This window comes from Anopheles moucheti, chromosome 3 (genome assembly GCF_943734755.1).
Source record: "Anopheles moucheti chromosome 3, idAnoMoucSN_F20_07, whole genome shotgun sequence".
Taxonomy (NCBI): domain Eukaryota; kingdom Metazoa; phylum Arthropoda; class Insecta; order Diptera; family Culicidae; genus Anopheles; species Anopheles moucheti.
In genome coordinates, this window is record NC_069141.1 from 90,112,548 (window position 1) to 90,139,511 (window position 26,964).

General features: G+C 45.3%; 7 protein-coding genes across 7 annotated transcripts; 5 read left to right on the forward strand and 2 right to left on the reverse strand.

Moving 5' to 3' along the window:
- Window positions 1-24: 24 nt before the first annotated feature.
- Window positions 25-13,983, forward strand: LOC128305656 (double-stranded RNA-binding protein Staufen homolog). Its single transcript, XM_053043222.1, has 7 exons — window positions 25-462; window positions 1,189-1,520; window positions 6,667-7,199; window positions 7,274-9,547; window positions 9,620-9,786; window positions 9,886-13,789; window positions 13,936-13,983. Exons 2-6 carry the CDS (start codon window positions 1,396-1,398, stop codon window positions 10,168-10,170), a joined length of 3,384 nt encoding a protein of 1,127 aa, XP_052899182.1. The 5' UTR covers window positions 25-462; window positions 1,189-1,395; the 3' UTR covers window positions 10,171-13,789; window positions 13,936-13,983.
- Window positions 13,759-14,786, reverse strand: LOC128305657 (5,10-methylenetetrahydrofolate reductase). The gene has a single exon (XM_053043223.1). The coding sequence runs from the start codon at window positions 14,767-14,769 to the stop codon at window positions 13,819-13,821; it is 951 nt and encodes a 316-aa protein (XP_052899183.1). The 5' UTR covers window positions 14,770-14,786; the 3' UTR covers window positions 13,759-13,818.
- Window positions 14,787-15,513: 727 nt separating this feature from the next.
- LOC128301340 (probable cytochrome P450 308a1) lies at window positions 15,514-17,416 on the forward strand. The gene is made up of 5 exons (XM_053037767.1): window positions 15,514-16,126; window positions 16,193-16,380; window positions 16,451-16,676; window positions 16,738-17,134; window positions 17,199-17,416. Exons 1-5 carry the CDS (start codon window positions 15,605-15,607, stop codon window positions 17,363-17,365), a joined length of 1,500 nt encoding a protein of 499 aa, XP_052893727.1. The 5' UTR covers window positions 15,514-15,604; the 3' UTR covers window positions 17,366-17,416.
- Window positions 17,417-17,691: 275 nt separating this feature from the next.
- Window positions 17,692-18,763, forward strand: LOC128304066 (chromatin accessibility complex 16kD protein). The gene is made up of 2 exons (XM_053041192.1): window positions 17,692-17,880; window positions 17,950-18,763. Exons 1-2 carry the CDS (start codon window positions 17,764-17,766, stop codon window positions 18,391-18,393), a joined length of 561 nt encoding a protein of 186 aa, XP_052897152.1. The 5' UTR covers window positions 17,692-17,763; the 3' UTR covers window positions 18,394-18,763.
- Window positions 18,764-18,901: 138 nt separating this feature from the next.
- On the forward strand, window positions 18,902-22,038 carry LOC128302504 (RINT1-like protein). Its single transcript, XM_053039342.1, has 5 exons — window positions 18,902-19,134; window positions 19,201-20,019; window positions 20,087-20,312; window positions 20,376-21,162; window positions 21,231-22,038. Exons 1-5 carry the CDS (start codon window positions 18,994-18,996, stop codon window positions 21,421-21,423), a joined length of 2,166 nt encoding a protein of 721 aa, XP_052895302.1. The 5' UTR covers window positions 18,902-18,993; the 3' UTR covers window positions 21,424-22,038.
- On the reverse strand, window positions 21,545-23,199 carry LOC128302505 (facilitated trehalose transporter Tret1-like). The gene is made up of 2 exons (XM_053039343.1): window positions 23,133-23,199; window positions 21,545-22,911 (listed from the first exon to the last, which is right to left on the reverse strand). The coding sequence occupies exons 1-2, from the start codon at window positions 23,197-23,199 to the stop codon at window positions 21,545-21,547; spliced, it is 1,434 nt and encodes a 477-aa protein (XP_052895303.1).
- Window positions 23,200-23,996: 797 nt separating this feature from the next.
- On the forward strand, window positions 23,997-26,496 carry LOC128303118 (facilitated trehalose transporter Tret1-like). Its single transcript, XM_053039976.1, has 2 exons — window positions 23,997-25,042; window positions 25,112-26,496. The coding sequence occupies exons 1-2, from the start codon at window positions 24,970-24,972 to the stop codon at window positions 26,494-26,496; spliced, it is 1,458 nt and encodes a 485-aa protein (XP_052895936.1). The 5' UTR covers window positions 23,997-24,969.
- Window positions 26,497-26,964: the final 468 nt, after the last annotated feature.

The window sequence follows — 26,964 nt, forward strand, 5'->3', positions numbered from 1 at the left end:
TACCTCCGGAAAATCCACCACAAAGCAAAACTGTTTTCTTTACTGTTTGCCGACGATTCTCATCATACTCCATAGTGGAAAAAGCTGCAATTTAAATTAATGTGTGTCCCAGGAAAGTGTTGTGCTTGTGCCGCGTGAAAACGAACCGAGTGTGTTAAAAGAGCAAAACCTGCTCACCTGCCCCGAACCAAACACAAAAGGCTTCGGATGCTGTATGAAAAGTGAAGCAATAGAGAGAAAAAAGCGTATCTTTGCTAAATATGCAAAGGAATGTAGCTGTGGGTGCGCGAAAAGTGTGAAATCTTTAGTCAAGGCAGTGAATTTTGCGATAATTGTTCGGGCCAGGTGAATGTCAATATTGTAGCATTCGGGAAGAAAGCAGCTGCCAGCATCCTTCTCTTGTCGCTCTGCCAACAGGACACTCTTTGCGCTTGCATCGAAAGGCAGACTCTGTGCTAGAAGGTAAATCCATTTCCCGGAAAGGAAATATACATTAAAACTAGAGGAATAGTGTAACCCTCAAATATGTATAATTTATTTTTAACTCCCATAAAACAAATGCTCGCTTTGCTCGTTAATGCATCCATTCGTCTAGCCTGGATCTCTTCGAACCAGCTGGTAGTTTTCCTTGAATTAAAAAATATTACTTTAAGCCACCCAATATACCTATTGCGCATTAATAACGTACCATGCACGGCCAGGAATCCAACGGGGTGAAAGAAATAAAACGGGACAAGAAGTTCGGCCTGGAATGCGTGTATTTCGTAGAGCACAAAAATGGGTAAAGGAAAGAGCATCGATGGGCTGCTGAAGGGGCGACAGATGCGTGCCTGTCCGCGCCTTGCAATGGCACACACGCACGCAACCAAGACGCATCAACTTCCCCTTCGTTTCGTATCGATCGTTATTTCATTCATGCTCGTAACGGACCGACGTGGTGCGTTTTTGTTGTCTGCTGCTCCTTGGAATCGCAGCTTGTTGCATGTAGCATCGTCTCGTCCTTTCTTGGACGCGCGCACGTACAAGTGCGCTGTCCTTACGAAACAGCTGATTCTACTTGATTCGTCCATTGGTCATACGTATTGATGTGGCGATTTCATTCACCATAGAAACGATTGTCCCAACAATCACAGCAAGCTGTTGATCTAATATGACTGTTTCTCTAATTATTTATTTGTTCTTTTCCAGAGGCACCGAGCTCATTCTTAAAAAAAAACAGTCAGTGGCAGACCAATAGCACGGGATCCAGTGCCGTAATCAGCGCGTGTGTTATTTACAGTCACGTGCTTACATGGCCATTTGACTTGAGCGATTGGAAGCGTTTACGCTGTCAAAAAAGAGAGTATTTGTATTACAAGCGGCCTAAAGCAAATCATCGCAAAGCGCACTATCATCATGCACGGACATATGGCACCACAGCAGCATCCAGGGATGCATCCGGCACACCAACCGCCACCACATTTAACGCATTTAACCAGCCTGCCGCCGCACAGCATACAGCGCGACCATCCCGCGAACAGGTAAGCATCGTTTATCATGCTTTTAAACATTTCGCAACAAAAGTGTATAGCCATTGAATCTTAATTAAATTATACACCATCTAATTAGCTGTTCAATTTCGAAAAAGTAAGCGCCAGTAAAATGCAACTGTAGCTGTTGTAAATGTTTACTACACACAAACACAAATACACCTGCCCACACTCGATTTCTTTATTTACGGATTCCAATTCCAGTGCAGCCCTAATTATAAACTTTTGTAAATACGTCGAATGGAATCTATTCGACAAGTGAAAGATTGATGGAAAAAAGAAACCTCCGCTATCTTCTCTACCCTGCGTCGCTCACGACCGCGAATAGTGCATGGGTTGCTATAAATTGTGGAGAAAATCTCCCCCGTGTTGCCATAGAAACGAAAAAATTAATTAGAAAAACATTAACGCTTTTATTCCTTCTCTGCCACCTACCGGCACAGCCGCATGATGATGATACGATTTATTTGACCCCGGTAAAATGCATTCCCTATTGAATTGAGGGGGACTGTTAAAATGCGAAACGTTTTTTTCGTGGCGCATGATTGCCCCTATACTCCTTCAAACGATACATTCGATGCTCCCGCAAAACTCGAAATTTGTTTCGTTTGCTGTTGTCCGGTTGTGACAGACACAGAGATCTCTCTGTTTTCCGGGAAAAATCTGCGTGAATAAATACGTTCGCAGAAATTGTATGCGCGCGTTATTGCATTACATTCCCCGGGCACATTCCTGGGGATATAATGGTTCGGGGAGGTTTTGTTTCGCGTGTGGGGCATAATGTGCATGATGACTGCACATTGTGTCAGATGCATCGGTTTTGTGATGCGAGCAGGTAGGAGATGTTTTAATGTTTCAATTGCTCTTGTCTTTTCACTGGCCATACCCATAACGCGCGACGGTCCAGTCGAAATCGGTCCATTTTCGGGTGGAGAGAGCTGGAAAATTCGCGTGTGGGGGAAAATGGCACTTTGACTGGTTGTTTGCATACATACGTACCGCGTTGAACATTTTGCAGTAATGTATTGCTGCGGACTGAGCAAATTAAATGTGTCCACCACAACGACAATACCGTGCACGTTGCAAAATCACCTCATTTCACACTCCCTGGCATACCTTTACCCTGGCACTAAAATTGAACAGTGTAAAATCGATAATTTGTCATTGGAGAAGTGCATCATTCATTGTTGACGATATTGGGAATGTATTTGCGTGCGAGTAGAGAATGTAATATGTATTTCAATTAGCGTTGGATGTATCTGAATGGTTCTATGAACTCAGATTATTGAATAATCTTCAAAGATTCGTGAATCTTTCTGCTCTCGAAATGCTGCAGCAACAAATCGAGGCACTTTCTGTAAGATAAATTATCCAATTGTCATAAGTAAAAATAAACTCTGTTAGCTGCTAACTGATAGCTTTCGAAAATTATTTTTTAACTATACGATTGCTCATCCAAAAATCAGTAGATTCTCTTACACATCTCACTATCAGAAGATGTGTCTTTCCAAAAGTTCCCTTTTCGTTTGCAAACTATTCTGCCACCGTTCGATCCGGCTTATGACTACTTCATTCATAAACATGAGTTGAAGCGATAAAGGGTAGGAAAGGACGAAAGGTCGCCTAACACACACACAAAGTGTCGCAAGAATGTATGGACATGGCGCATGGCTCAGACTAAGTTTGTGCTTTCATGCTTTCAGCCGCAGACGTACAGCAATCTGTGGATGTTGATGTACGAATAAAATAAATTACACACATTCTCGCACACACATATTAGAGCAGCTCGAACACAGCAAAGACCCATTATGCACCACAAATAAAAAAAACCGTATAATGTTGCAGCATGCTCTTGTTTTTGCATATGCCACTGAAGCAGAGGATCAAACGACGACGACAAAACCCTGTTCGCTAGCGTTGCTGTCCGTTCCCTGGCCAATAAAAATTGCAATGAAATGCATATTTTGTATCAAGGTGTAACACGGCATAGAAGCGAAAAGGGAAAAAAAGATCAATCACAACGTCCCCGTCTCCTGCTGTGCACGCGGAGCAAAATAATAAGCAAATGCAAGCAATATCCTTGCCACATCGCAAACAAAAGAAAACCCAGCCCCGTTTGAAAAGGGAAGGAAAATGTGTGGGGTGTGCAATATTTGATGTGTTCAGTGTGTGCAATCCCACTTTTTTCGTTGCATTTTCCCCACGATGCATCATTTGCGATGCATTTTACAGTGTTGTTCAAGCGATTCGGCCTCGAAATTTATTTCTTATATCAAAGCATAATATTTTATGTTTGAAATAGTTTGATCATGCAAGTCCCAGAATACAATGTAAGCTGAAAAATAGGAAATATTGAAAAAAAAAACAAGAACAAATATCATCCAACGATGGCAAGGTGTCAGCTACTCTTCTTTCCTGTCCTGGTCCTGTTGATGGCCAAAACGACGAAGCAAGAGATCCCTTTTTTAATGTTTTCGATCTCTCTGTCTCTCTGGAGGTAAATGTGCAACCATGGATGCAATTATTTGCATAAACAAGGGAAAAGTTAAGAGATGATTAAATGCATTGATAGCAATATGGCCAGGCCGTTTTTCATGAATAAAAAATTGCATTGAACATCTCCAAGATTTCCCTCCCTTTCGAGCCTTTTTTTTCTCTCTTTATCTCTCTCTCTCTCTGTTTTGTTGCGCCATGGTAAGATTGAAAGGATTTTCGCCTGCCAGAAGTGCAACTGCAACAGCGGTGCATTGTCCCGGCGATCATAATACTTCATAGCGAAGCCCGACGATGATAGCCGCCGCAGTGCCGGAAAAAGGGGTAACCCAAATGGACAGCTTGTGTCAGCTAAGCAGGATCTCGTTTATAGCTGCTCGTGAAGAAAATAACGGGTCAGCGTTTGTCCCTGGAAGAGGGAACACAATGCACCGGAGCGTGCAGATAATGGCAATTAAACTCAAACCCGGACTGCGAAAGGGACGAATCTTTCAACTAAAATACTTTTTTCATTCGTGTGTTTGTGTGTGAAAGAAGGCACAAATTACATGGCGAATCATGGCATCAGTTTCGTCACGAACGGCCAACCGTTTGTGTTTCTACGTTGTCTATTACTGTCCGATGTGCGTGGCGCAGAAAGCATCGATTGTACGACACCACAGGACAATAGGTGGTCTTCCCCATAAAATAATCGATGCATATGGTGGCTTGAGAAAGGAGGATGTACTATCCTTTGAGCCTTTCGCTGATTGATTTTCCAATTAACCAATCTGTTTTGTCGCGAAAAACATTGTCGTTGTAGATAAAATGTTCTTCCTTTTGTGCTTGGAGATTTCCTTTTTGACTTTAATTGAGAAAATGGAAAATAATTAGTTTGACTATTTCATAAATTAATAAGTGTTTTATGTGCTTCTTTGTTTGTACCAACAAAGAGTTTGTGTTGAATCAAGATATTGAACTTGATATTCAAATAGTAACCTAAATTTCAACCCTATTCCCTCTTTTTCTTGGTGCCCTTTTTGGCATAGGTACGAAAAAAAAAAACAAAGCAAAACTTTTAAATGTCCGCGATGCTCACCTCATAAGACGATGAAAATATTATTGCATAAATCGAAAGAGGGATGGCGGGGAGAGGTGATGAAAGAAGGAAGGGATAGGGTGTCGAAAAAATCAACCCACCGAAAACATGCTAATCAACCTCGATGCCCGTCGGAGACCTTTGAAAAATTTTGGGAAGAATGCTGAAAAATGCTGCTCGTCCAAACTCCATCCAATAGTTTCCATTTTTAAAAGTTCCGTAAAATGTCTTATAATACACTCGATGGGTGTAATAAGTCCGCATAACGGCTGCCAGCCATACAGTAGCCACCCTTTTGGTACGCAGGCGAAGAATTCGCGCCGAGCCCGGTCATATTTCGGTAGCCATGAAAAACAGCAGGATCTCTTTGAAACTGTCCTATTATTTATTTGTTTTATTCAGTAAATGGTCGTAAATCCTTTTCTCACCTTGCCCTGAGCCCGACGACAATACTAGTCTGTCCAGTTCTTCTCCGTTGTTATCCGTTTCGAAGCTCGCAGCACTGCCTAGCGCAACCCTTGCGTTGCGCTGCATTCTTCAAGGAAAGGAAGTTGTCATCCGTTGGGTGTAATAGAGAGGGAGCTATGGATGGTAAAAGATGTCGCGCTGTGTTTTTTTAAAACAGGCAAACTAACACTCAAGCAGACAGGTCCGCCAACCGAAGGTCCATCCGAAGATCCGTACAGAAATAGCTGGCAAGATGCAAAAGACGGAACATGGCTCTCGGTACCTCTAACGCCGGAGAATGAATTATGTTTCCTTAGAGACGGTTAAAGGGTGCTGGGGAAGATTGCAATGAATGCGCAAGAGGTAAGATGATACGCAGACGCGCTAGTTGAAGCGGGATGGGTTGGACAAGAATCTTTTTCTTCGTGAATTTGATCAAAACCTACGAAGGAAATTGGTAGTCTTGAAGTTTTGAAGAGAGAGCGAGATATACCGAATGGTGCGCAATCGAAAATACGGAGTTGACAGTGCTGTTCATATTAATAATATATGACATAGTGTGTAAATAGGGTAAATCAGATTGCGGTTACTAGATCCTGCTGTCACCGCGTGGAAGCTGACATCCAGGACCATGTGGCCATCAGTGGAGAATAAGACCAAAGGGAGATGGAAAGTGTGCGCAAGAGGCAGACAACTCTTAAGCTCGTATGTGTGCGCTGTACGATTGCAATTGCAAAAGATGTTGACTGACCGAGGAGTAGCATTAGCAAGGATTGTTGAACCACACGGATGATGCACACGTGTGCCACTGCCGCGTCTCAGTCCATTGCTAAAGCTGATCGTGCATACATCCACCAAATGTGGTCCGCGCAGTGGAACGACGAAACGAACGATCGGGATAGTCACCATGCTCCTGGATGGCAGACACTATCGGAAAGCTGCGGTCAGCACAGCGCCATACCAACGACATCATCTGTCCGTGGAATCGATACGATCGTTGCAGCGTGTCATACACTATTATAAACGCTTTTCGCGCACGGCCTCAACCACTAAGGATATTCGCACTCCTGTTATCGCGACTGACGCGTTTCTGTCTTGCTTTTATCCGTTCACTTTCAGACTAAACAACGCCCGTCATCATCATCCGCGCGGTGTCGACCATCAGGCGGCAGCAGGTATGGCACCACACCTTCCAATGCAGGTTCCGCCACCAACACATCAACCTTCACACCAGTCACAGAACGTGAGAAAGCCATCGGGACCTTATTATAGCATGCATGGCGGCATACCGAAGTCCATGCCTTTGGCTACACCCCATCTACATCCTTCGCCACCGGGTTTGGGCGTGGGACCGCCGCAACCGCCTCAACCCCTACCACCACACCAGCATATGGGTTCGATTTCGCACCCGTCGGTAGTCGGGGGTAATCATCCGCCCGTTCCCGGGGGTAAGATTCCGTATGGCATTGGAGGTGGTGGTGGTGGTGGAGGTGCTGGTGGTAGTAGCGGTGGAGCAGCAATGGCACAGCATCAGCAGCCCTCGGTTTCAGTGCATCATTCAGTGACGATGCAAGCACCACCACCGATACCTGTTGTCTCAGCAGCGACTCCGGCCGGTACGAAAACGCGTCACATCCCATCGAACACGGACCGTACGTAAACAACCACACGGAGAAAAGCGAGTCAATTGGAGTAGATTACTAATGTACTATATGTATCGTTCCAGATAAAGTGCATCACGGCCATGGCCATAGTGTGCTGCAATCGAATGGCAATTGTGGTCCCGGTTCGAAGGGGATTGCGACTAACCATCACACGAACCAGACGGGATCGACTATGGATAAGACGAAGGTGTCTGGTGGAACTGCATCCAGTGGCGGTAATCGACACCACAATCACCATCATAATCAGCATCAACAGCAGCAGCATCAACCACAACAGCAGATAGTCTCGAAGTCAAATGATGTTCCACTCCCAAAGGACTCGGCTGCGGTACTCGCAGTGACAGTGAGTGCCGCCAATGCGACACCGGCCGTTGCAAACGTTGTACCGACGATGACGAACCAGACGGGCACGACGGCTATCGCTATTAGTACGCCAGCGAACGGTGGAATGTCATCGATGGCGGAGGGACAGAACGGAACGGTCAACCAGTTGATGACGACACAACACTCACCAACCGACTCGATAGAAGCCTTGGCAAACATTAAAGAGAAAACTACCATGTGTTTAGTTAACGAATTGGCGCGGTACAATAAAATCCAGCACCAGTACCGTCTGACGGGCGAATCTGGACCGGCACACAAGAAACACTTCACCGTCACGCTGAAGCTGGGCGATGAAGAGTACACGGCCGAGGGGGCGAGCATTAAGAAGGCCCAACACAAGGCGGCCGGTGATGCGATCGCTGCGACCAAGTACAAGCATCCACCGGCCCGGACGAACCGTCGCACCAAAACCGGCACCAAGGGCAACGTGAGCAGTTTCACTCCGACGGTCGAGCTGAACGCGTTGGCCATGAAGCGCGGTGAACCGACCGTGTACACCGTAAAGGCGGTTCCGATACCGGTATCAAAGTACGGCCCGGCAAACGGTACGACTGGAGGCCCGGTTCCGGCCACTGCAACCGGTGGAAGACGCCCGATGGAAGATAAGTCCGCACCGGGTGGTGCTCACTCACCCGGCACGGGGTACGGTGGTGCGGGACGATACGCGGCCGATGGCAGTACGGGGGCACCCGGCGGCAATGGGTACTGGTGCCGAACAATAACTGGACCGACGGGTATTGCGGCTGGTGTTGGCGGACGTGGAGGCATGGGTGGATTTCATCCGGGACACCAGCAGCAACAGCAACAGCATGGTCATCACCCGCGTGACGATCGTCACCATGCACCACACAACTATCACCATCATGAAGGATACGGACACCACGGTTCGTCGGGGCCGGTGACATCCGTGCAGGAATTCTATAAGGCTACGCTGCGCGTTGGGGAACGAACGTTCCTGGGCGAAGGTCATACACCGCAAGCCGCTCGACACGATGCCGCCGCCAGAGCGCTGGAAGTGTTGAAACCACTAACTGCGGATAGCGCCGAAGGGAAGGGCAAAGCTGGTGAATGTCCTGCCAACGGCGATACTCTTTCAAGCGATGGCATTGGAACGTCTGCCGACGGGTACGATCCAAATGCGGAACTGAAGTCACCAATTTCACTCGTCCACGAGATAGCGGTGCAGCGTAGTTTGACGGTCGTATTTGAGGTAATCAGTGAGAAGGGTCCACCACATATGACTGTGTTTGTGACTCAGTGCAAGGTGGGTACGATCGTAACTGAAGGTGAGGGAACCGGCAAAAAGCTATCGAAGAAGCGGGCTGCCGAAAAAATGCTAGAAGAGTTACGCAAGCTTCAAAGTGTGGAGCAGCAAACGTATCCTCCGTCGTGGGGCGAAAGCAGTCCAGGCACTCCAGGTGGCGAAAAGCGTAAATCTAATGCGAAATCAGCGGCCGCAGCGGATGGTGGTACAGCGAAGAAAAAGGCGCGTAATCTCATCAAAGAAAAATCGATTGTAGACGTGGCCGAGAAGGAAAATCCCATCTCACGCTTGATGCAGATCCAGCAGGCGCGCAAAGAAAAGCAACCTGTTTACACGTTGATGGAGAACGATCGCCCGAATGTCGGCAGACGACGGCAGTTTACCATTGAAGTTAGTGCCAGTGGACGCCAGGCGACTGGTGTCGGTATGACGAAAAAGGCAGCCAAATGGAACGCAGCCGAAGCATTGTTGGTGGAACTGGGATACGCAACGGAGTCGAAGGGACCGACTGCGACAGGTGGCGATGGGGCCGCAAACAAGGAAAACCAGTCTGGCGCGGCAAACGATTCATCTCCACCGGGCGGCAAGCGTTCACGAAAGGTTAGGTTCCAGGACGAGCAAAGAAACGGCGTGCCATCTGCGACACAAATACTACCAAATGTCACATCCTCAAGTGGTGCAAATCAAGGTAAATGGAGGATGATTTTCGGTCTTTTGTGATAATATAATATAGACATTGCGTTTTGGTACAATTCGACAGGTAAAGGTGAAACATCTAATGACTCGTTAAACGACAGTATCGCTTCAACCGACAGCATGGGAACGAACAGTTCTGGAGTGTCAAGTGCATCCTCAGCTGCACCGAAAGCCGCTGTTGGTGCAAAGAAAGAGCAACTCCTATATCTTGCCCAGCTTTTAAAATTCGAGGTAATTTTTTTTTTTTCAAAAATACTGTATCAAGTGTTTTATATAGCACCAACAGAATAGTTAACATAAATGCTTTCTACATTGATTTCATTGTTTTAGGTACAATTTTCCGACTTTCCAAAGGGTAATCATGGTGAATATCTGACATTAGTGATATTGTCCACGGAACCGAATCAGCTTTGTCATGGTAGCGGTGCAAGTCTCCAGGAAAGTCACGATGAGGCAGCACGTGGAGCCCTCGAAATTCTGTCCAAAATCGGTCTGGACAATATAAAGCCCAAAGCACCAGCAAACAGCGTATCGGATGATTCTACAAGCTCAGTAACAGGAACAGCTTCGTCAACGGCAACGGTGTCTTCATCTGGAACATCCAACAATAAATAAGAAGACCATTGCATTGTGTAGACGACACCAAGCCATTGCCGGGGAATGTGAGACGCCGTGATCAACGGAAGTCAGATGATGGGGAGACGATGAGTGTATGTATGTGTTATCGTTATCGATGTTAACTAAATGCAGCCGGATTGCAGCGCGAAAAGCCGTGTAACAGCAAGTTTAAACAACACATCTCAAAAAGAAACATTACAATCGCGAAGAAAGGGAAATTTCTGAAACCAACTCCGGGGCAATTAGACGAATGATGGAAGCAGATTTTCAATCCTTTTGTAACTTTTTTTGTTTACTTGTTACGTTTTGTTTAACTTTTTCGCGCAACCATTTGCGATTTGTTTGATGCATATTTTTGTTTCTCCATACAATAAGTGGAGGGAAAAATTGCACAGAGTGCTGCAAGCTTTTGTTTGTGTTTATGAAATCGACACCCAGCTTAATCGTTCAGATAAGCAAAATGGATGTTACGTAGCCTTTTCGTCCAGTACAGAATTAAAACAAAAATCCTACAAGAAGTTTAGAGTCAATCTGGTGTAACATCATTTCACAAAGCTGCAGTACTGTGTGCGAAAAAGTGTTGAAGAAAAAATATTTCGTGGAAGAACGCACGTAAAAAGAAGATCAGTAGAATTGATTACCATTTTCCTAAGTGAAGAGTTTGAAGAAACACACTGTGGAACAGACACACGGACGGACTGATGAAAGTGAAACAAAGGCCAACAACAAACTGTGAAAAGTTAAGATGTGCATGAAGGTTCTTGAATCAACAATAGCTAAGACGGAAGATGGAAAGAGCTAGAGAGGAATAGTGAGATTGTGTCATTGATAAAGCAGCGTAAGAAATAGTGGCTTTCAAGGAAGGGAATCGATATATAATAGTTATCTTTTGCATCGATGGAAGCAGCTTAGGGTAATAATACTTCATCGTACAGTAGATTCTTGATCGCTGACTAGGCCGGTAGAAATTACAGCTCAGGAAAGAGGCAACGACTGAGACCCTAGTCAGCGCATCAATGATTGTTACTTACGATATTTGTACCCCTTAATTGATGGTGTCACAAAGTAGTACTATTCGTAGTTTGTGTATTTCGTTTGATAACCTTCATCATTCTGCTTTTCCAAATGTTCGCGCGGGATAGTCCACGGTCTGACACATGTAGATGCTGTTTGCTAGCTGTGCAAGTCGACCGTAGACGAAATACGCAGAGGAATGCAGTAAAATCCCGAACATATGAAACGTAAGCGCGCCTGTTCGGTTGGTTCGAGACACATTTAGCGTAAGTAGAGGCGATCGAGATTTTACTAGATTCCGAAGCGTACCGCGAAACGTTCACGTTCAATATTAACTATAGCCGTCAGAGTTTGCCATCGGTTTGGATGTCTGAGATCGGTCTGTATTGAGCGCAAACGTGATTTATCAAGGTGCAAGGACGATATGCAAAGAACGCAAGCGCCCTGAGATAGGTCTTACTAAGCTGATGAACACTAAAGGAAGATCGGTCCTGCTGTCGCCTCTAGAATACCAAGCAATTGATCATTATACGAGGCACGATCAACAGTTTCAAGGCACTAACGATCATTTCTCAGGGCTGCTGACGAAAAGCATCGTTGCAACAACACCTTTAACTTAAGTGTGTTTCTGCTAGTGTTCGTATACAAGTATCTAACTGTAAGGAATAATGTATTTTTTCGCTATTCAATCACATTATCGTACATCCCCAGTTACAACAACATACCGCAACGATACCAATTTTAACAATAGTAATCCACAATCGGACGTCTCGTCACGTAAAACATCTCCAATTGGCAAAATACAGATACTTTCTACCATGCACACAAACACAATAGCAATAGTCCTATTGGCGAAAGTTTACCAGACCAGGCAGAACAAACAAAAAAAATACATTTTTTCCAGTATATGAAGAAACGAGTGATCACGAAACAAATGGATCGGAACGGAAACACATTTTATTTAAGTTTGGCATGTGAAATTAGACCGAATACGCGTAAGGGCCCGTGATGACTTTACTACAATTTCAACACATCACAGATAAGATAGCAAATGCAAAACTCCGATTAGGCATATGGTAATTAATGTTGAGACAGAAGAAAAGAAAACTTCGACCGGGCGCTCGCCAAGAAGAATCGGCAACAAGATTAAGCGTTAAAAATAGGTTTATTGATCGCTCTTGTAAAACGACTCCATCGAGACAACTCCAAAAGTAGGCGGTGGGATTGTAGCGAATGCATCGAGCGAACGTTAAATGCCCTTGGTGCAGCGTTAGTAACTCATTTCATATTGTATTATTTATTGTACATTTGCGTAGCAAGACACCGAATCGTATTTATTATTTAATATCCCTGCCAACATTTGCATTTTTTTTTTGCTTCGTCCTGCGCTAGAAACTTAAGAATATGTTGCCTAACAGCAATTTTTTCACGAGGAGTAGATGAAATCAAGAGCGATCGATAAGCGTGGCCTGACACTTCAATGCACCATTTTCAGTACGTATTGTTAAGGGAACGTTTTCCCGGCGTATCAGTGTCGCAGTTTTATCCAATACAGTTTGCGTACGGAAACAGTAAAAGTGTACAAGAAAAACTTCTGCAACGCACCATTATTCAGAACCCTCACGCAAACCTTATTTGGCTAAAACGAACAACAAACAAAAGTGAAGAAAACGGTGGAAAACAATTCGTCGTTATTGTTTAAAACTAGAAAAATAAAACCGATTATTTGCACTGGTTTAAAATACTTACATGGTACCCAAGAAACAACACAAAATAAGGAAACAAATAAAAGAAAAACTCGTCAAAGGCAGCATATATTTTAGAAATATCAAAAATCGTTAAAAAGTTTTTGAAAATTTTAATAGAAGAACCCAAGATGCGAGAAAACATAATAGGACAGATGCTAAAACTATTTAAAAGAAAAATCCTCCTGACGGGAATACTACACTCGAACAGGAGGGTGCACCCAAAGGTCAATGTTTCCAGTCCTTATCGATGGTGTAATCCCTATATTTTCCTAAAATTCCTGTTCTTGAAAACAAAAAGGATGCATAAGTTTCCCTCAGGTCAAACGTAGTTAAAAATCGGTTTAAAAGAAAAGGAAAAAAACGACACTAACTCCAACTAGCATGCGGATTCCCAAACCAACAACGCCATGAGAAGCATGTAAATTAAAAAAAAATGCAAAAAATGAAGAAAACGAGAGGAGAATGGATTGGATAAAATTAGGCACAGTACGAAAAGGGCATTATTACACGCGTGAAAGTAGAAAGGGACGGAATGCGCCAGTTAGTGACGGAGTGCATGTGCTGATAAAGAAAATGTGAACTTGTAGTAAACAAACTATGAAACATCCACCATCATCATATTTGTACGAGAAAAATAATGAAATATATGGAACGAATAAAGAAACTACTCAACATACACCGACGGTGGCTCGTACCAGCAAAAAGTATCACAAAATGTTAGTAATTTTCATTACCCAAGATATTATAAATCTGTACTTATTTCTTTACACCTTACAGCGCGTGTCGAAGGAAAGAAAGGAGGATACTATTGTGCAAGAAGGACTGAGATCTACACCTGCTAGCAGCATGAGTATGTGAGTATGTAAGGAGTTTGGTTCAAATTTCAATGGAAAAAGTGATTCATCTTTTGGAGCACCTTTTGCAACAGAGCAAACTTGTTGAACGAGAAAAAATGCACCAACTTTATCGGATCATTCGACGTTGCATTCGATTCTAACAGCTCCCGTAATACTCCAACAAAATGTTCCATTGCAAATGTTTCAAACTGTTCCGGATCATCGTTGGCGTGCGCCGCAAAAGCGGCATCTATGGTCGGTGAAAGTGTGATGCGTGTCAGGTTCAGCATGACCCGCAGATGCCGGTAGGAGTGTGGAACGTAAATGCCCGGTATTACGGGAATGTTGATCCCTGCCGCCCTACACTGTTCCCGGTAGCGAAAGAAGGACTCCGCATCGTACAACGTTTGGGTGAGCAGAAAGTCAACACCGTGGTCAATCTTTTCCTTTAGATAACGCAACTCTTCCGTCTTTGAAGGTGACTGATGATGACCGTACGGATAGCCTCCGACACCGATCGTTAGTTTGGGACGGCCTGATTGTTGCTGTTGGCTCCTCAGGTACTGTACCAAACCAGCGGAATGTTGAAATTTCTGGTCCCCGTGCACGGTATCTCCACGGATGACGAAAAGGTTCTGGATGCCAGTTGAAAGAAGCCCATCCAATTGCTGCTCCGTTATGTTATAGCAGGAAACATGATTCACTACGGTGTACTGTGCCTGGCGAAGCTGACTCGTCAACTGCAGAGTCGGAGCCCGAAGGAAGTCATCGGCGTAACGTAGATTATCGTCCAAGATCCAGGGTAGAGCACAGAAGACGGGTTGCGGTGTTAACCGCTTCAGCTGTCCGATATCGAAGTCATCTTTGGTAGCTATTTCCATAGAATAAGATACAGTTTCTACCGGCTCGGCGGGAGCGCTAAAGATGCGGTCTAGCTTCGTGTGTAGAACTCCATTGTTCACTGCGTCCGTTGCAGAGTTAGTTGCGGGCGTAACCATTGTGGACTGTGCTGCACTTCTCATTACTTTCTCAAAGTGTCTGAAATGCTTGATTTTGCGCTAGAACGATGCGGTAGTACTGTTGCAGTTTTGCTCGGTGTCTTACGAGGCAGTCTGATAAGATAAGCCTGTTCGAGAGTAGAGAATGAAACAAACCGGTTATCATGTATTTGGCACGTTCGGTGTAGAAACGTAAAAAGATATTGCCAGACAGCCAATAAGCTTAGATTGCTTGATCAAATCAAGGAACAACAATATGCAAATGACCTCCCCTGGGTCGGACGATTCTATGGGAAAATTTATGCTTGGTGACATAATAGTTCGGAATCGATTTAGATCGGCATCTTCAAGGTTGTTCGAACAATCAACATTTGTGTGAATATTTTACCTTACTAACCGTTTAGGAGAGATTGGGCCACGATATTTTAACACACGGTTTGATTGCGAAGTGCAACTTCAACTGCGCTACGATCTTGCGCACATGTGCTTTTTTCATTTGTTTTCCTAGAACCATTTACCATACAGCACAACGATCGTGTTGATGACAGTTCTAGTGTTATGTTGAATGGAAGCGCTAGGGGTAGCAGAATTAGGGGATGAAACAAGCGCACCCAGAACGGTGTTGATAAGACCCACTACGCAGCGTAAGGCCGTAGTCGAACGGTGAGGTGCTTCTATCTCCTTTTAGTGTGTGCATTTCATCATAATCAATTTCGGCCAATTAATATAAACCGAGGCGTCTTCGGTGATACCTCCACTTCCAGTGTGTCTTTCGGTCGATTGAGTTAGTCGCTTTGGTGCCGTCCATTGGTGAAGGTACGAAACCTGCCGAAGAATGTTTGGCCTGTGCGTGGCCCTTACTGTGCTAGCCGTTTGTCTGTACTTCAAATGGAGCTGCAGCTACTGGACCCGGATGGGCAATGTGGCCGGCCCAAAACCGCTGCCTATCTTTGGAAATCTGCTGGAACAGCTGACCGGTCAGAAGCATTTCGGAGAGATATTTGAGGAGATGTACCGAGCGTTTCCGCAAGCGAGCTGGGTCGGGTTCTACAAGATATCGAACCAACCGGGCATCGTGGTCCGCGATCTGGAGCTGGTGCGCGAGGTGCTGACGAGTAGCTTTTCCTCCTTCAATCAGAATGATTTTCAAATCGACGAGCAGATCGATCCGCTGCTTGCGTACAATCCGTTCGTGCAGACCGGTGAACGATGGAAGGAACGACGTGGTCAGATGACTTCCGTGTTTACGATGAACCGGATCCGAGCTACGTTTCCGCTGGTGCAACAGGTGGCCCAAGATTTTGCGCAGTTTATTGCACGGACGCGAAGGATGGATGGACATTTCGAGGCGAAGGACGTAAGTACAGCTTTGCCACGCAAATGTTGGGAAACGTTCTAAATGAGTGAATGCGTTTTCTTCCAGATCTGTGCCAAGTATACGATCAACGTTGTCGCTAGTGTTGCCTTTGGAATCGACGCGGAATCATTCACCAATCCTAATGCAGAGTTTGCTCGCATGGGCAACGCACTGTTTGCTCCGACCTGGATGACGGCGATCCGATCTCAGTTGGCTCTGTTTGCACCTGGGCTGGCTAAGCTTCTGCGTGTACCGTGCGTTATTGACTGCTGGCATAATCACTACGTAAAGTCAATCAATTGAATGTCACATTTTCCCTTCTAGATTCATTCCTGGATATGTTGATCGGTGGTTCAGGAATATGGTCAGAGAAACCGTTCGCCAACGTAAGAACGCCAAACGCCATGACCTGTTTCAGGCCATGTATGACAATTTGTCTGAAAACGGAACAGTAGAGGCGAACGAGAACCATATCGTTGGCCATTCGGTAACATTCCTTTCGGAAGGATTCGAAACCTCCAGCACTATGATGAGTTATTTGCTATATGAGGTAGGTATGGAGCGGTGACCACAGTTACAACGGCTTTACTATCCTTTCTCTCTTTCTCTAGCTTGCAGCCAACCCATCCATTCAGGACAAAGTAGTGAAAGAGCTGCGCACAGTTATAGACGAATCTGAAGGACAGCTAACAGAAGCCGGTTTGCATAAGCTGGTATACATGGAAGCGGCTATGATGGAAACGCTACGCATGCATTCACCGGTCTTTACCCTTCCGCGCATTTGCACGAAGGATGTTGAACTTCCGCCACAGTTTCCGAACGATACAAAGCGTGTAACGTTGCGAAGCGGTACATCAGTAATTATCCCGGTATTCGCCATTCATTACGATCCTGAAATCTATCCCGCACCGTACGAGTTCGACCCGGACCGTTTCTCGGAAGAGAATCGAAAATCTCGCCCAAAGCATGCATTCCTCGGGTTTGGCGAAGGTCCTCGTTTGTGTTTGGGTAAATTAACGAGCAAATTGTTTGCTTTTGAAATTACTAATCAATTCCATTGCACCCATTATAGGAATGAAATTTGCCTTGCATCAAAGCAAAATTGGTATAGCGACCCTGCTGAACAAGTATCGCGTAAAGCTGTCACCGAAGCAGGAACTGCCACTGGAGTTTGCCAGAACTTGTTTCTTATTGTCTCCAAAGTCCGGCATTTGGCTTAACTTCGAGGACAGAGAGTAGAACATGTACGAGAAGATGTATTGCACAGCAGAGTAGAAATATATTTGCCACATCATAGTATTATAGACAAGAGCCTTATGAGAAACTTACAATTCCTGCAAATTGTTTAGCCGTTACCGATGCGCGTAAGTTTGTTTCTAGAATTCAAAGCATTTGCTTTCTGCGCCAAATTAGCTGGGACGAGAACCAAGTTGTCAGGAGCAATGTCCTTGGACTAAACTTTATAGTGTTCCCTTTGCTGTCAACATTCCCAGAACGTTTGGGTTTGTTTTGTTTGGGTAGGCTGTCAAAAGCTGTTTTCCCTATTGTTCAAACGTCAACACGGAAAGCGTTGTTTCGCGCCTGTTTTACTTTTGGTGTTAATCTTGTAAATTAAAAGATAAATCCGTACTTAAATCATGGATAACGATCGGTTAACACAATTGCCAATGTCCAGGATTCGAACCGTCATGAAAACCTCGCCTGATATGGGCAACATCAATCCTGAAGCACTGTTTCTAATGTGCCGTGCCGCCGTATGTAGCTGTGGAATGAGTTAACACTATGAGCCAGAATTATCGCCAAGTGCATTTCTTTTACCACAGGAAATGTTCATTGAACACATGGCAAAGGGAGCGCACCGGGCAGGGAAGAAATCGCTGGAGTACAAAGATCTCGCACAGTACGTGGAAAACGACGACAAGCTGGAGTTCCTGTTACAGATTCTTCCGAAGAAAATTACAGTTAAAGAGTATAAAACGATGATGGAGAAAAAGCCGGGGACGGATGATGATACCGATAGTGAGGAAGAAGCCGAAGAGGAATCCAGCAACGAAGAGGAAGAGGCGGAACAGGACGAAGTAATAGAGATAGCGGAAGATGAAAAGGATAAGCCACCGCAGGAACAGGACAGTGAGGATTCTGCATCAGACAGTGGCGAGAGCAACAGCGTGATATCCATCGAGTCCAGTTCCGACGAGAAGGAAAATTCAAAAAACGTTAGTAATAAGAAATCACCGGTAAAGCATAAAACAGGGGATTCGCCATAGCATTCTTTGCTCTAAGCATAAACACTGCAAGTTAGCTAGTTCATAGCTCTATTGGTAATCAGTACTAGCACCGCAACCAAGGTTCAATTTACACCGGGTGTTGTACCGGTAACTACTAAGGACAAAGGTGTTTACACCACGAAAGGAGTCACATTAGCAATGATGGGAAAGATATGGAGTGCTAGAAGAGAAATATGGCGCTTGTAATCTATTATTTGACCGTTGCAGTATATTTATTTGAACAACAGCGTAAAATTGTCGTTAACTTACTAACAAACATTTTCGCTTGTGACGTTTGTTTATCACAGACGAAAGCAGGATTCCAACCACATTTATACACTTTTTAAATCAGACTAAAAATAAAACTAAATCCAATGGAAAATATAAAAGCGAAGGGAAATCCTTTTGCAGAACTGCAGGGTTCGTGTGCGCTTCGGTTGCATGCTACTCGACAGCCCTGCATCGGCCAACCGAACTCCCAAATGTCAAAGTAATTTGTCAACAATCATTGGTGATGTGTTTAAAATTTCGTTCCGTGCTGTAAATTATTGTTAATAAGTCTTTTATCTTGTAAGTGTTACTACGTAGCGTTGTTAACCAATGGCCGGAAGCAGAAGTACAGTGGACGAACGTCTGATTGCTCGCTTTAATCAGGAGCTGGGGGCGGATCTCAAAAACATCCACAAATGTGGCGATTTGGCCAAGTATTATCGGTCCGAGTTGGAAGATTTACGAGACAAGGCAAGTTTTGAGACTCGGAAGAATCGGTTCAAAGTGTCGTGAAATTATGTTGCATATTTTCCACAGATTACAGTTACCGATGCAGGATGCATTCCAAGCGTGAAGAGCATGATCGAAACGGGTCGAACCAAACTGAAAGAGTTGGACGAGAAGGAGACCAGTTTGGATGCATTTGAGGAGAATATAAGCGGTCGGATCGAAATATACCATCAGCTGATGAAGGAGGTGGGTGACAAGATGCAGGAAATCCGGGAGCTTCAAACCGTGCGAGACTATATGGCGTTGGTAAAGGACATCGAGAACGTCAGTCAGGAACTGGAAGCGTCCATCAACGGAAAGGATGATAATAAACCGATCGCGCTGTACGTGGCACTTACCGGTCCGAACAGCATTCTCGATCGTATCAGTGGCATTGAGGCACCGCATCTGAAGATGTACGCTCGTAACACTGCATTTCATTGGCACGATGTGCTAACGGCGAAATATTCGGCTGAATTCGAATCTTTGCTGAAGGTAATCAAATGGCCGAATCTGAACCAATCGCTGGAACAGTTTAATCCTTCCAAAGATCACGTCAACAAGCTCGTACTGTTGGCGGAACATCTTTTCCTGGTAAAGTTGCCCGGTGACCAGGATCTGTTGAACGTAAGACTTACGCCGTGTATTATCTGTCCGCACTATACGACACCGATAGCGCTGTTCGTGAAACCGTTCAGATTGCGCTTTCAGTTTCATTTTACGGGAAACAAACAAACGAATAGGCTGGATCGACCAGAATGGTATTTGACGCAGGTGCTGATGTGGGCCAAGGAAAATCACATCTTCGTCGGTCAACATTTTCAATCACCTGCGCTAAGAGCCGGTATAGCGAACAGCAGTGTGCGGGTAAGCAAAAGGGTCATAATGTATGGTTCTTTCAGGGACGCATAATAAGCAATTACTTCCATTGCAGTTGGAATTCGTTCGTGGATTGGTACAGTTAGCCATAGAGAAATTGATCGCAGACATTGAACAGATCGTGCAGGACGAGGCGTTGTTTGCACATCTGATCGATGAGGTATTACCATTTGAACAGGATCTAAAAACATCGCTCGGGTATCCAAACAGCTATCCAAGTGTGGTATCGGTGCTAGTGCAGCCTCTCTATTTTCTCAAATGGATGGCTATAGAGAAGAAATGTACGTCCCTTTTAATGAACGCAGCTACAGTGCAACAAATAAACGACCTGTCTTTTATTCCAGTCACAACGGATAAGATGGATGCCATGCTTAACACAGAAGATCCCTTCGAACTACTCGATCCAGCTAACTTGGATGAATTGAAAATTCCCAAATGTGCCGATCAGTTCATACGATTGCTGGACGCAATCAAAGAGCGATACTGCTGCCTCCCTCAGCCTAGTCAACAGCTACAGTTCCTAGAACTGCAGCTCGAACTGATCGACAATTTTCGATGTCGCCTACTGCAACTGTACAACGACGGTGTGAATCCGACCAAAATTCTGAACGCACTCAACTATCTGACCTCGGTGCTGCGTGAGTGGGGTGAGAATGTGCACTACCTGCATCTACATGCCGCTCTGTATGGCCCAGATGTGGACGAAATTAGTTCCGTGTTTGATCGTACGATTGAAGAGCTGAACTACTGTCATCAGAAGCTCGTGGAGGAACTGGTGACGTGGATTGTGCATGAAATCACATCGAGATCGCGTCCGTATCGGTACGATTTGTGGCCTTCGATGAACGCTCATGATGCGAAAGAAACGCTTATGGTATCGGCATCGGCAAGCGAAATGTTTCAGATGACCATCAACCATCTTCACGACATGGAGCAGGAGCTGTCGACGAATGTGTTCATGATCGTGGTGCGTATGATCGCGACCGAGCTGGACCAATGGATGATCTCCAGCATGGTGATGAACACCAAGTTTTCCAGCGGCGGTGCACAACAGTTTCATTTTGATATGACCCGCAACCTGTTCGGGCTGTTTAGTCAGTACGCAAAGAAGACGAATTTATTGTTTAAACGGTAAGACATGCACCCGTTTTGTGCAAAAGCGTCAGCCTTATTTGCTTTTCTCTTTCACCTGCTGGCAGGATTAATGATACATGCACACTGCTCACGTTGCCGCTTGGTTCTGCCATGTTGCTGAGGGAAACGCTACTATCAGAAACGATCGACGAGGATGGTTTGACGCGTGCCCTTCAGGAGGTGGGTTTAATAGTCTTTGATAAAAACATTACCCTTGCAGTGCTCGATCGACGAAACGATATGCCACGGATAGGCTGAGTGTGATCGAAAACACAATAAAAGGGAAGTAAATGTTTACTCTTTCCGGTTAAGGGTTAACATAGATCATGTATTATCAAGCTATTCTCTTTATAAGTAGTAAGAACTAGAATTAATACGGCTAAGCGGTATGCTGTGGTTCATGTTTAACGTCAGTTCGACAACAACAGTTAAGACTCCGGTTGGTAGCGGTATGCATTTCGACAAATATCTGATCGAGTGGTTTACCCTTCGTTTCGGGTACGAGTACGAAGACAAACACTACGAACGCAGCTGAACAGGCAGCAAAAATCCAGAATGAAAGATACGTTCCCGCTTCGTCGGAGATGAGCTGGTAAAGCTTCGACACACCGAATCCAACCGAACCTGCAAACATGGTGTAAATGGCAGCGGCAACTGCTTTTACGTTAGTGGGGAATATTTCCGCTAAAATAGCGAAAGGTACCGTCGCCAGCCCGACAGTGTAGAATATAATGTAAATCATGATGACGGCAAGTGGAATCCACCCTATTCCATCGACATCGACTTCTTGTTCGACTAGGAAGAAGTACAGTCCTACGATGAATGTGCCTACAGCGCATCCTATGGTGGAAACGAGTAGCAATGGTCGACGTCCAACGCGATCGACAATCGACGAAGAAAGGGCTGCTGTGACGAGCTGTATCACTGCCATGATGATAGAGGATTCATGTGCTTTCAGTCCACTGTTCACTTGGTCGAAGATCTGCTGCGAGTAGGCAATCACTGCCTGGCTGCCGCACAACTGCTGCAGAGCCCCCAACCCGAGAATGATGATCAAACTGCGTCGATTGCCTCGATTGAAAAGATCCCTAAAGGTGCCTCGGTTTTGCTGCGATCGTTCTACAGCAGCCTGCATCATTTTTAGCTCACCCTGCACATCAGTTGAGCGACGAAGCCATCGAAGATTCTTCTCTGCCTGTTCGTTTCGTTGCTTTCCCAACAGGTAGTACGGTGACTCCGGTAGCCAGAGAAACAATGCAAAGAATGTTGCAGGAAAAGTAAGCGATATCCATGCCAATGTCCGATACTCCACGTACGGTCCTATGACGTACTCCAGAAGAATACCCATTTTTGCCATCACTGTGAGTAACGTTCCAATCGAACCTCGTATCTGATCGGACGCTATCTCACCGAGGTAAAGGGGCATTGAGGAGTACGCCATACCGTACGAGATACCGCTCAGGGCACGGGATATAAAGACAACCGTCACAGATTCACCGACACCGATCAGTATCCATCCCACGATACTGGGCAGAACGGCAATAAGAAGTGTGATCTTTCGCCCAAACCGGTCGATCAACCAGGCAGATGCTACTGGACCGCCAATGGAAGTCAGAACGAGGATCGACACAATCCAGGAGCTTTCATCTGGAGTTATTGGAAGTGGTGAGTCATCACTGAGTAAACGAGGTAGTGTCGGTGAAGTCCAGCCATAGGAAGCGGCCACCGAAAGCATCAGAAGAGTGCCTTGAAGAATGAAGAACAAATAAGCCTCCCATTAATGTATGCTTGTCGCGTCTGGGTCAGTCAATTTTCAATTGATTAACCAAATAGCAGCAATAAGCAATTGGACATTTGATAAGATAACTGTGACACCCACGTTTATGCGATGGCTCATTGTGCAATGAATTTTGGGTTTTGTAACACAACCTCAGCAAGAACCGTATGTCCACATGATCATGTCTTACCGGTGAAAGCTGCTAAATATTGATGAGAATATTTGCGAAAATCTTTCACATTCTCCCATATTTCCATTTTCGTTGCTTTTTTTTTGATTTGCGAACACACTCGACCCAGCTTGAGACCGACCAGAGCACACACGTCCTATCCGACAGTAGACAGGGATGACTTCAAACTGACCATTCGATCCATCTGTCCAGTATCGATTTATTGCACTAGACTGTCGGGCAATAATGGCAACAAATATTACACTCGATTATGCCACTGAATAATGATCGATTACCCTTCTGGTGATAGATATCCCTTGGGGGAGTTGCAAACTCAAGAAGAGCGATACGGCGATATCTGTGTTCCTCTGTCCTGTGGAGATACCCCGCTGGGGAAGATACGAATCAAGCGGCGTCTTAATTTACCCATATCATCCGGATAAGAGCCACTTCGAGACATCGGAACGAAGAATCCGATAAGCCTAGGGTTTGGGATGTCGTTCGTGGAGATGTGGTGGATTGTTTTGGAAGACACGCGCCTCCGTTTATCATGGTGACGTCGTGTCATGCAAGGACCAGCAGGCCAACACACCTCTCATTTGAGAGAGGACAACAAATTGAAGAGAATCTGGATCTCCAATACTGCTGCTCCATTTTTATCTGCACTGTGACGCTTTTGTCATGGTTAGTATAAACCAGTTACTGGCATAATTTGGGAGGGGGACAAACTTGATAAATGGGTTTGCTTATAGATTAGCAGCTTTTCTTGATAGGCTATACAGTTCGATAATGTCAATAGAACAAATCACAGAACCTATCATTGGAGTCAGAGGTGAAAGTGAAATCAAATGAAGTAATGATTCCATGCAAGGGAGTCTGAAGATTGTTTCATTCTATCTTTTGAACAATCTGTTTCTGTAGTATCTCTGAGTAGTAGTACACTGAGGATTGTACAGTGTTTCTCTTCATTCTTTAGAAAAATGATTTCCATGGCCCTATCCAAATTTTATTATGCGATTGAAATTGCCCGGTTGAGAGTCTAATCAAGACCCGAGGCTATCACTTGAAGTCTATTGCGATTTAGAGACACTATGTTGGGTGTGGGTTGAATGAACCGTCCCGTTTCTTGCCCAGATCTCGGACGTGCAACGGCGCAATTATCTGTTATTAAGATTGCCGGCAATAAGTCCATCCATAGTGCAATTGTCTGTTGCGTGCTATCAGATTTCTGGATGTACCTCTACCTATCTCCAACGGCATTCAGAATTGTAGAAGCATGATAATGGACAGAGTAGGATCTATCCACACAACCACGAAGTAGAGACATCTTTTAAGCTCAGGGTTTGGTTTTCGTATGTTAAATTGCATCAATCTGAGACTGCCACTGCGACAATAAAGGAGTATTTGCTTTGCTCACATGTGCTCATACAAACCATAAAGAACGATCAGCTCAAGGAAAGGTTCGGACAAGTAAAGACTGGATTTCCAAATGTGCTACTTTTACGCTGTATGACGCTCTTATCAAATTCCCCAAAAAGTTTAGGCAATTGGCTAATGGCGGACAAAAGCGCCACTTGACGCTGTAGACCGCATCATAATCAAGTTTCAAGCAAGGCCTAATGTTTCTCCTAACCTACATCAAAATGACTCTTTTATGATGGATCACATAAACGCGGCACACCATTCTGGCCACTCCGATATTCCGCTCCGCACGGGTATACCATAAAAGAGGTTGTTAGAGTAATGATCTTCTGATTATGCCGCCTGTCGATATCGCCGCATTTGGGTCTCCGAAGACAACGTACGAAGTATCCTCATTTTGACGCTAGTCTTGGTCAGTTACAGTCTTGTGGTGAAAATGTCGTTAGTTGGGCAAGGTCGCGGTCGCGCTCGCGGACAATACCGAAATGAATACATCGCGGCATTGGCTGGTAGGTTGTTTAGTTGGTAATGAAGTTACCTGCGATGTGGTTCTATATTTTCATTCTTCCATCACACAGCTACTTCATCGCTTGTGGCATCGGTTGCTTGTGCGGGATGGTCCTCACCAGCGCTACCTGTGCTGCGAGGTTCAAACTCCCCGATTCCGGTTACACCGGACGAAGGCTCCTGGATTGTTTCACTACTCTCGATCGGATCCATGTTTGGACCAATAATCTGTGGACTGTTTGTCGACCGGTATGGAAGACGGCCGGTGCTATTGTTCAGTGCGATCCCCTTAGTGGCCGGATGGTTATTTATTGTCTTCGCCGAGTCCGTTGGTATGCTGTACACCGCTCGGTTATTGCACGGAATCGGATATGGATTAGCGTACTCCGTCACTCCGATCTATCTGGGTGAGATATCGTCCGACGCAGTGCGAGGATCTACTGGTGTGCTTGTGACAGTGATGGCCAAGTTGGCTTTCCTATTTGAATACTCCGTCGGACCATACGTTGGGTTCCGTGCGCTGGCCTGGATTTCGCTATCGCTTCCAGTTGGTTTCTTTGTGTTGTTTTTCTGGATGCCCGAAACACCGTACTACCTGCTAGCGCGAGGGAATAAAAAGGCTGCTGGTCAAAGCCTGCGCTGGTTACGGCGTAGCACAGCTATCGACGAGGAACTAAGCCGAATGGAGAAACTTGTGGAGGATAGTAAACAGAAGGGTAATCCATTAAAGCAACTACTGCTGACATCCACGAATAAGAAGAGCCTCATCATCATCCTACTGCTTTCGCTCGGAATGCAGTTGACCGGTATCAACGCCATTCTTGGATACTCTCAGACGATCTTTTCCCGATTGGCTCTTCCATTAACTGCCGCCGAGCTATCCATTGTGCTGGCCCTGGTACAGCTTGCCTCCGTCATGCTACCGACATTTCTCGTCGACCGTGCAGGACGTCGCCCATTGCTACTCGCCTCCACAGCTGGTTCTTTCGTTGGGCTGGCCATGTGTGCCGTGTACTTTACGCTTGATGAAACCACCAACGATATTCTCTCACCCGAACCGGGAGCGGCACATGGATGGATCCCGTTCGGAGGTGTGCTACTCTTCATTATTTCGTTCGCCATCGGTTTGGCCACCGTCCCATTCGCCATTTTGGGTGAAGTGTTCCCGAAACATATTAAGGCAGCAGCAAACTCCGTATTTGCGGTGATCACTTCTGCGGTGGTGTTTTCCGTAGTCAAGCTGTTCCAAGTGATTTCAGACGGTTCGGGAACGTATGTTTCCTTCTGGATCTTTACCGGATGCACAGCCGTAACGGGCGTTTTGATTTACATCGTTATCCCGGAAACGAAAGGCCAATCGTTTGAGCGTATTCAGGAGATGATGCAACGTGGTAAGACTAATCAGACTTTTCGGAAAGGTGATAATGGTGTAAAGACAAGGCCTCTGTTGTGTTGAAGGACGTAAAGAATACAAAAATACAAAATAAAGCAATTTTGTAATGTACTTTCATTGTGTTGCGTATATGCATAATCACACATCAATAGGTGCAGGGCCACGCCAGTTGACAAAATGCTGACAAATTTGTGACATTTGCAGCGTAGAATAAATTTGCCCATCCCTATTGCATTGCATACTATCAAACCCGTGAGAGCGATCGCTAGTGTAAGGAAGATGGATGAAACGGAAAGCATCCTTCATCCCGCTCAAACTTCCCGTCGGCTGGTACGAAATTCCATACAAATCAGTTGTTTTCAGATTTACGATACCAGGAGAGCATGTTTTTCAGGAGGTGACACCTAGAACCAGCCGCCATCTACCGGAAAGCGCGTGATTTGTGCTTGCTCGGCTGGTACCAGGTGTCACCTCTTGAAAAACATGCTCTCCTGGTATCGGAAATCTGAAAACAATTGTGTGCGCGGCAAC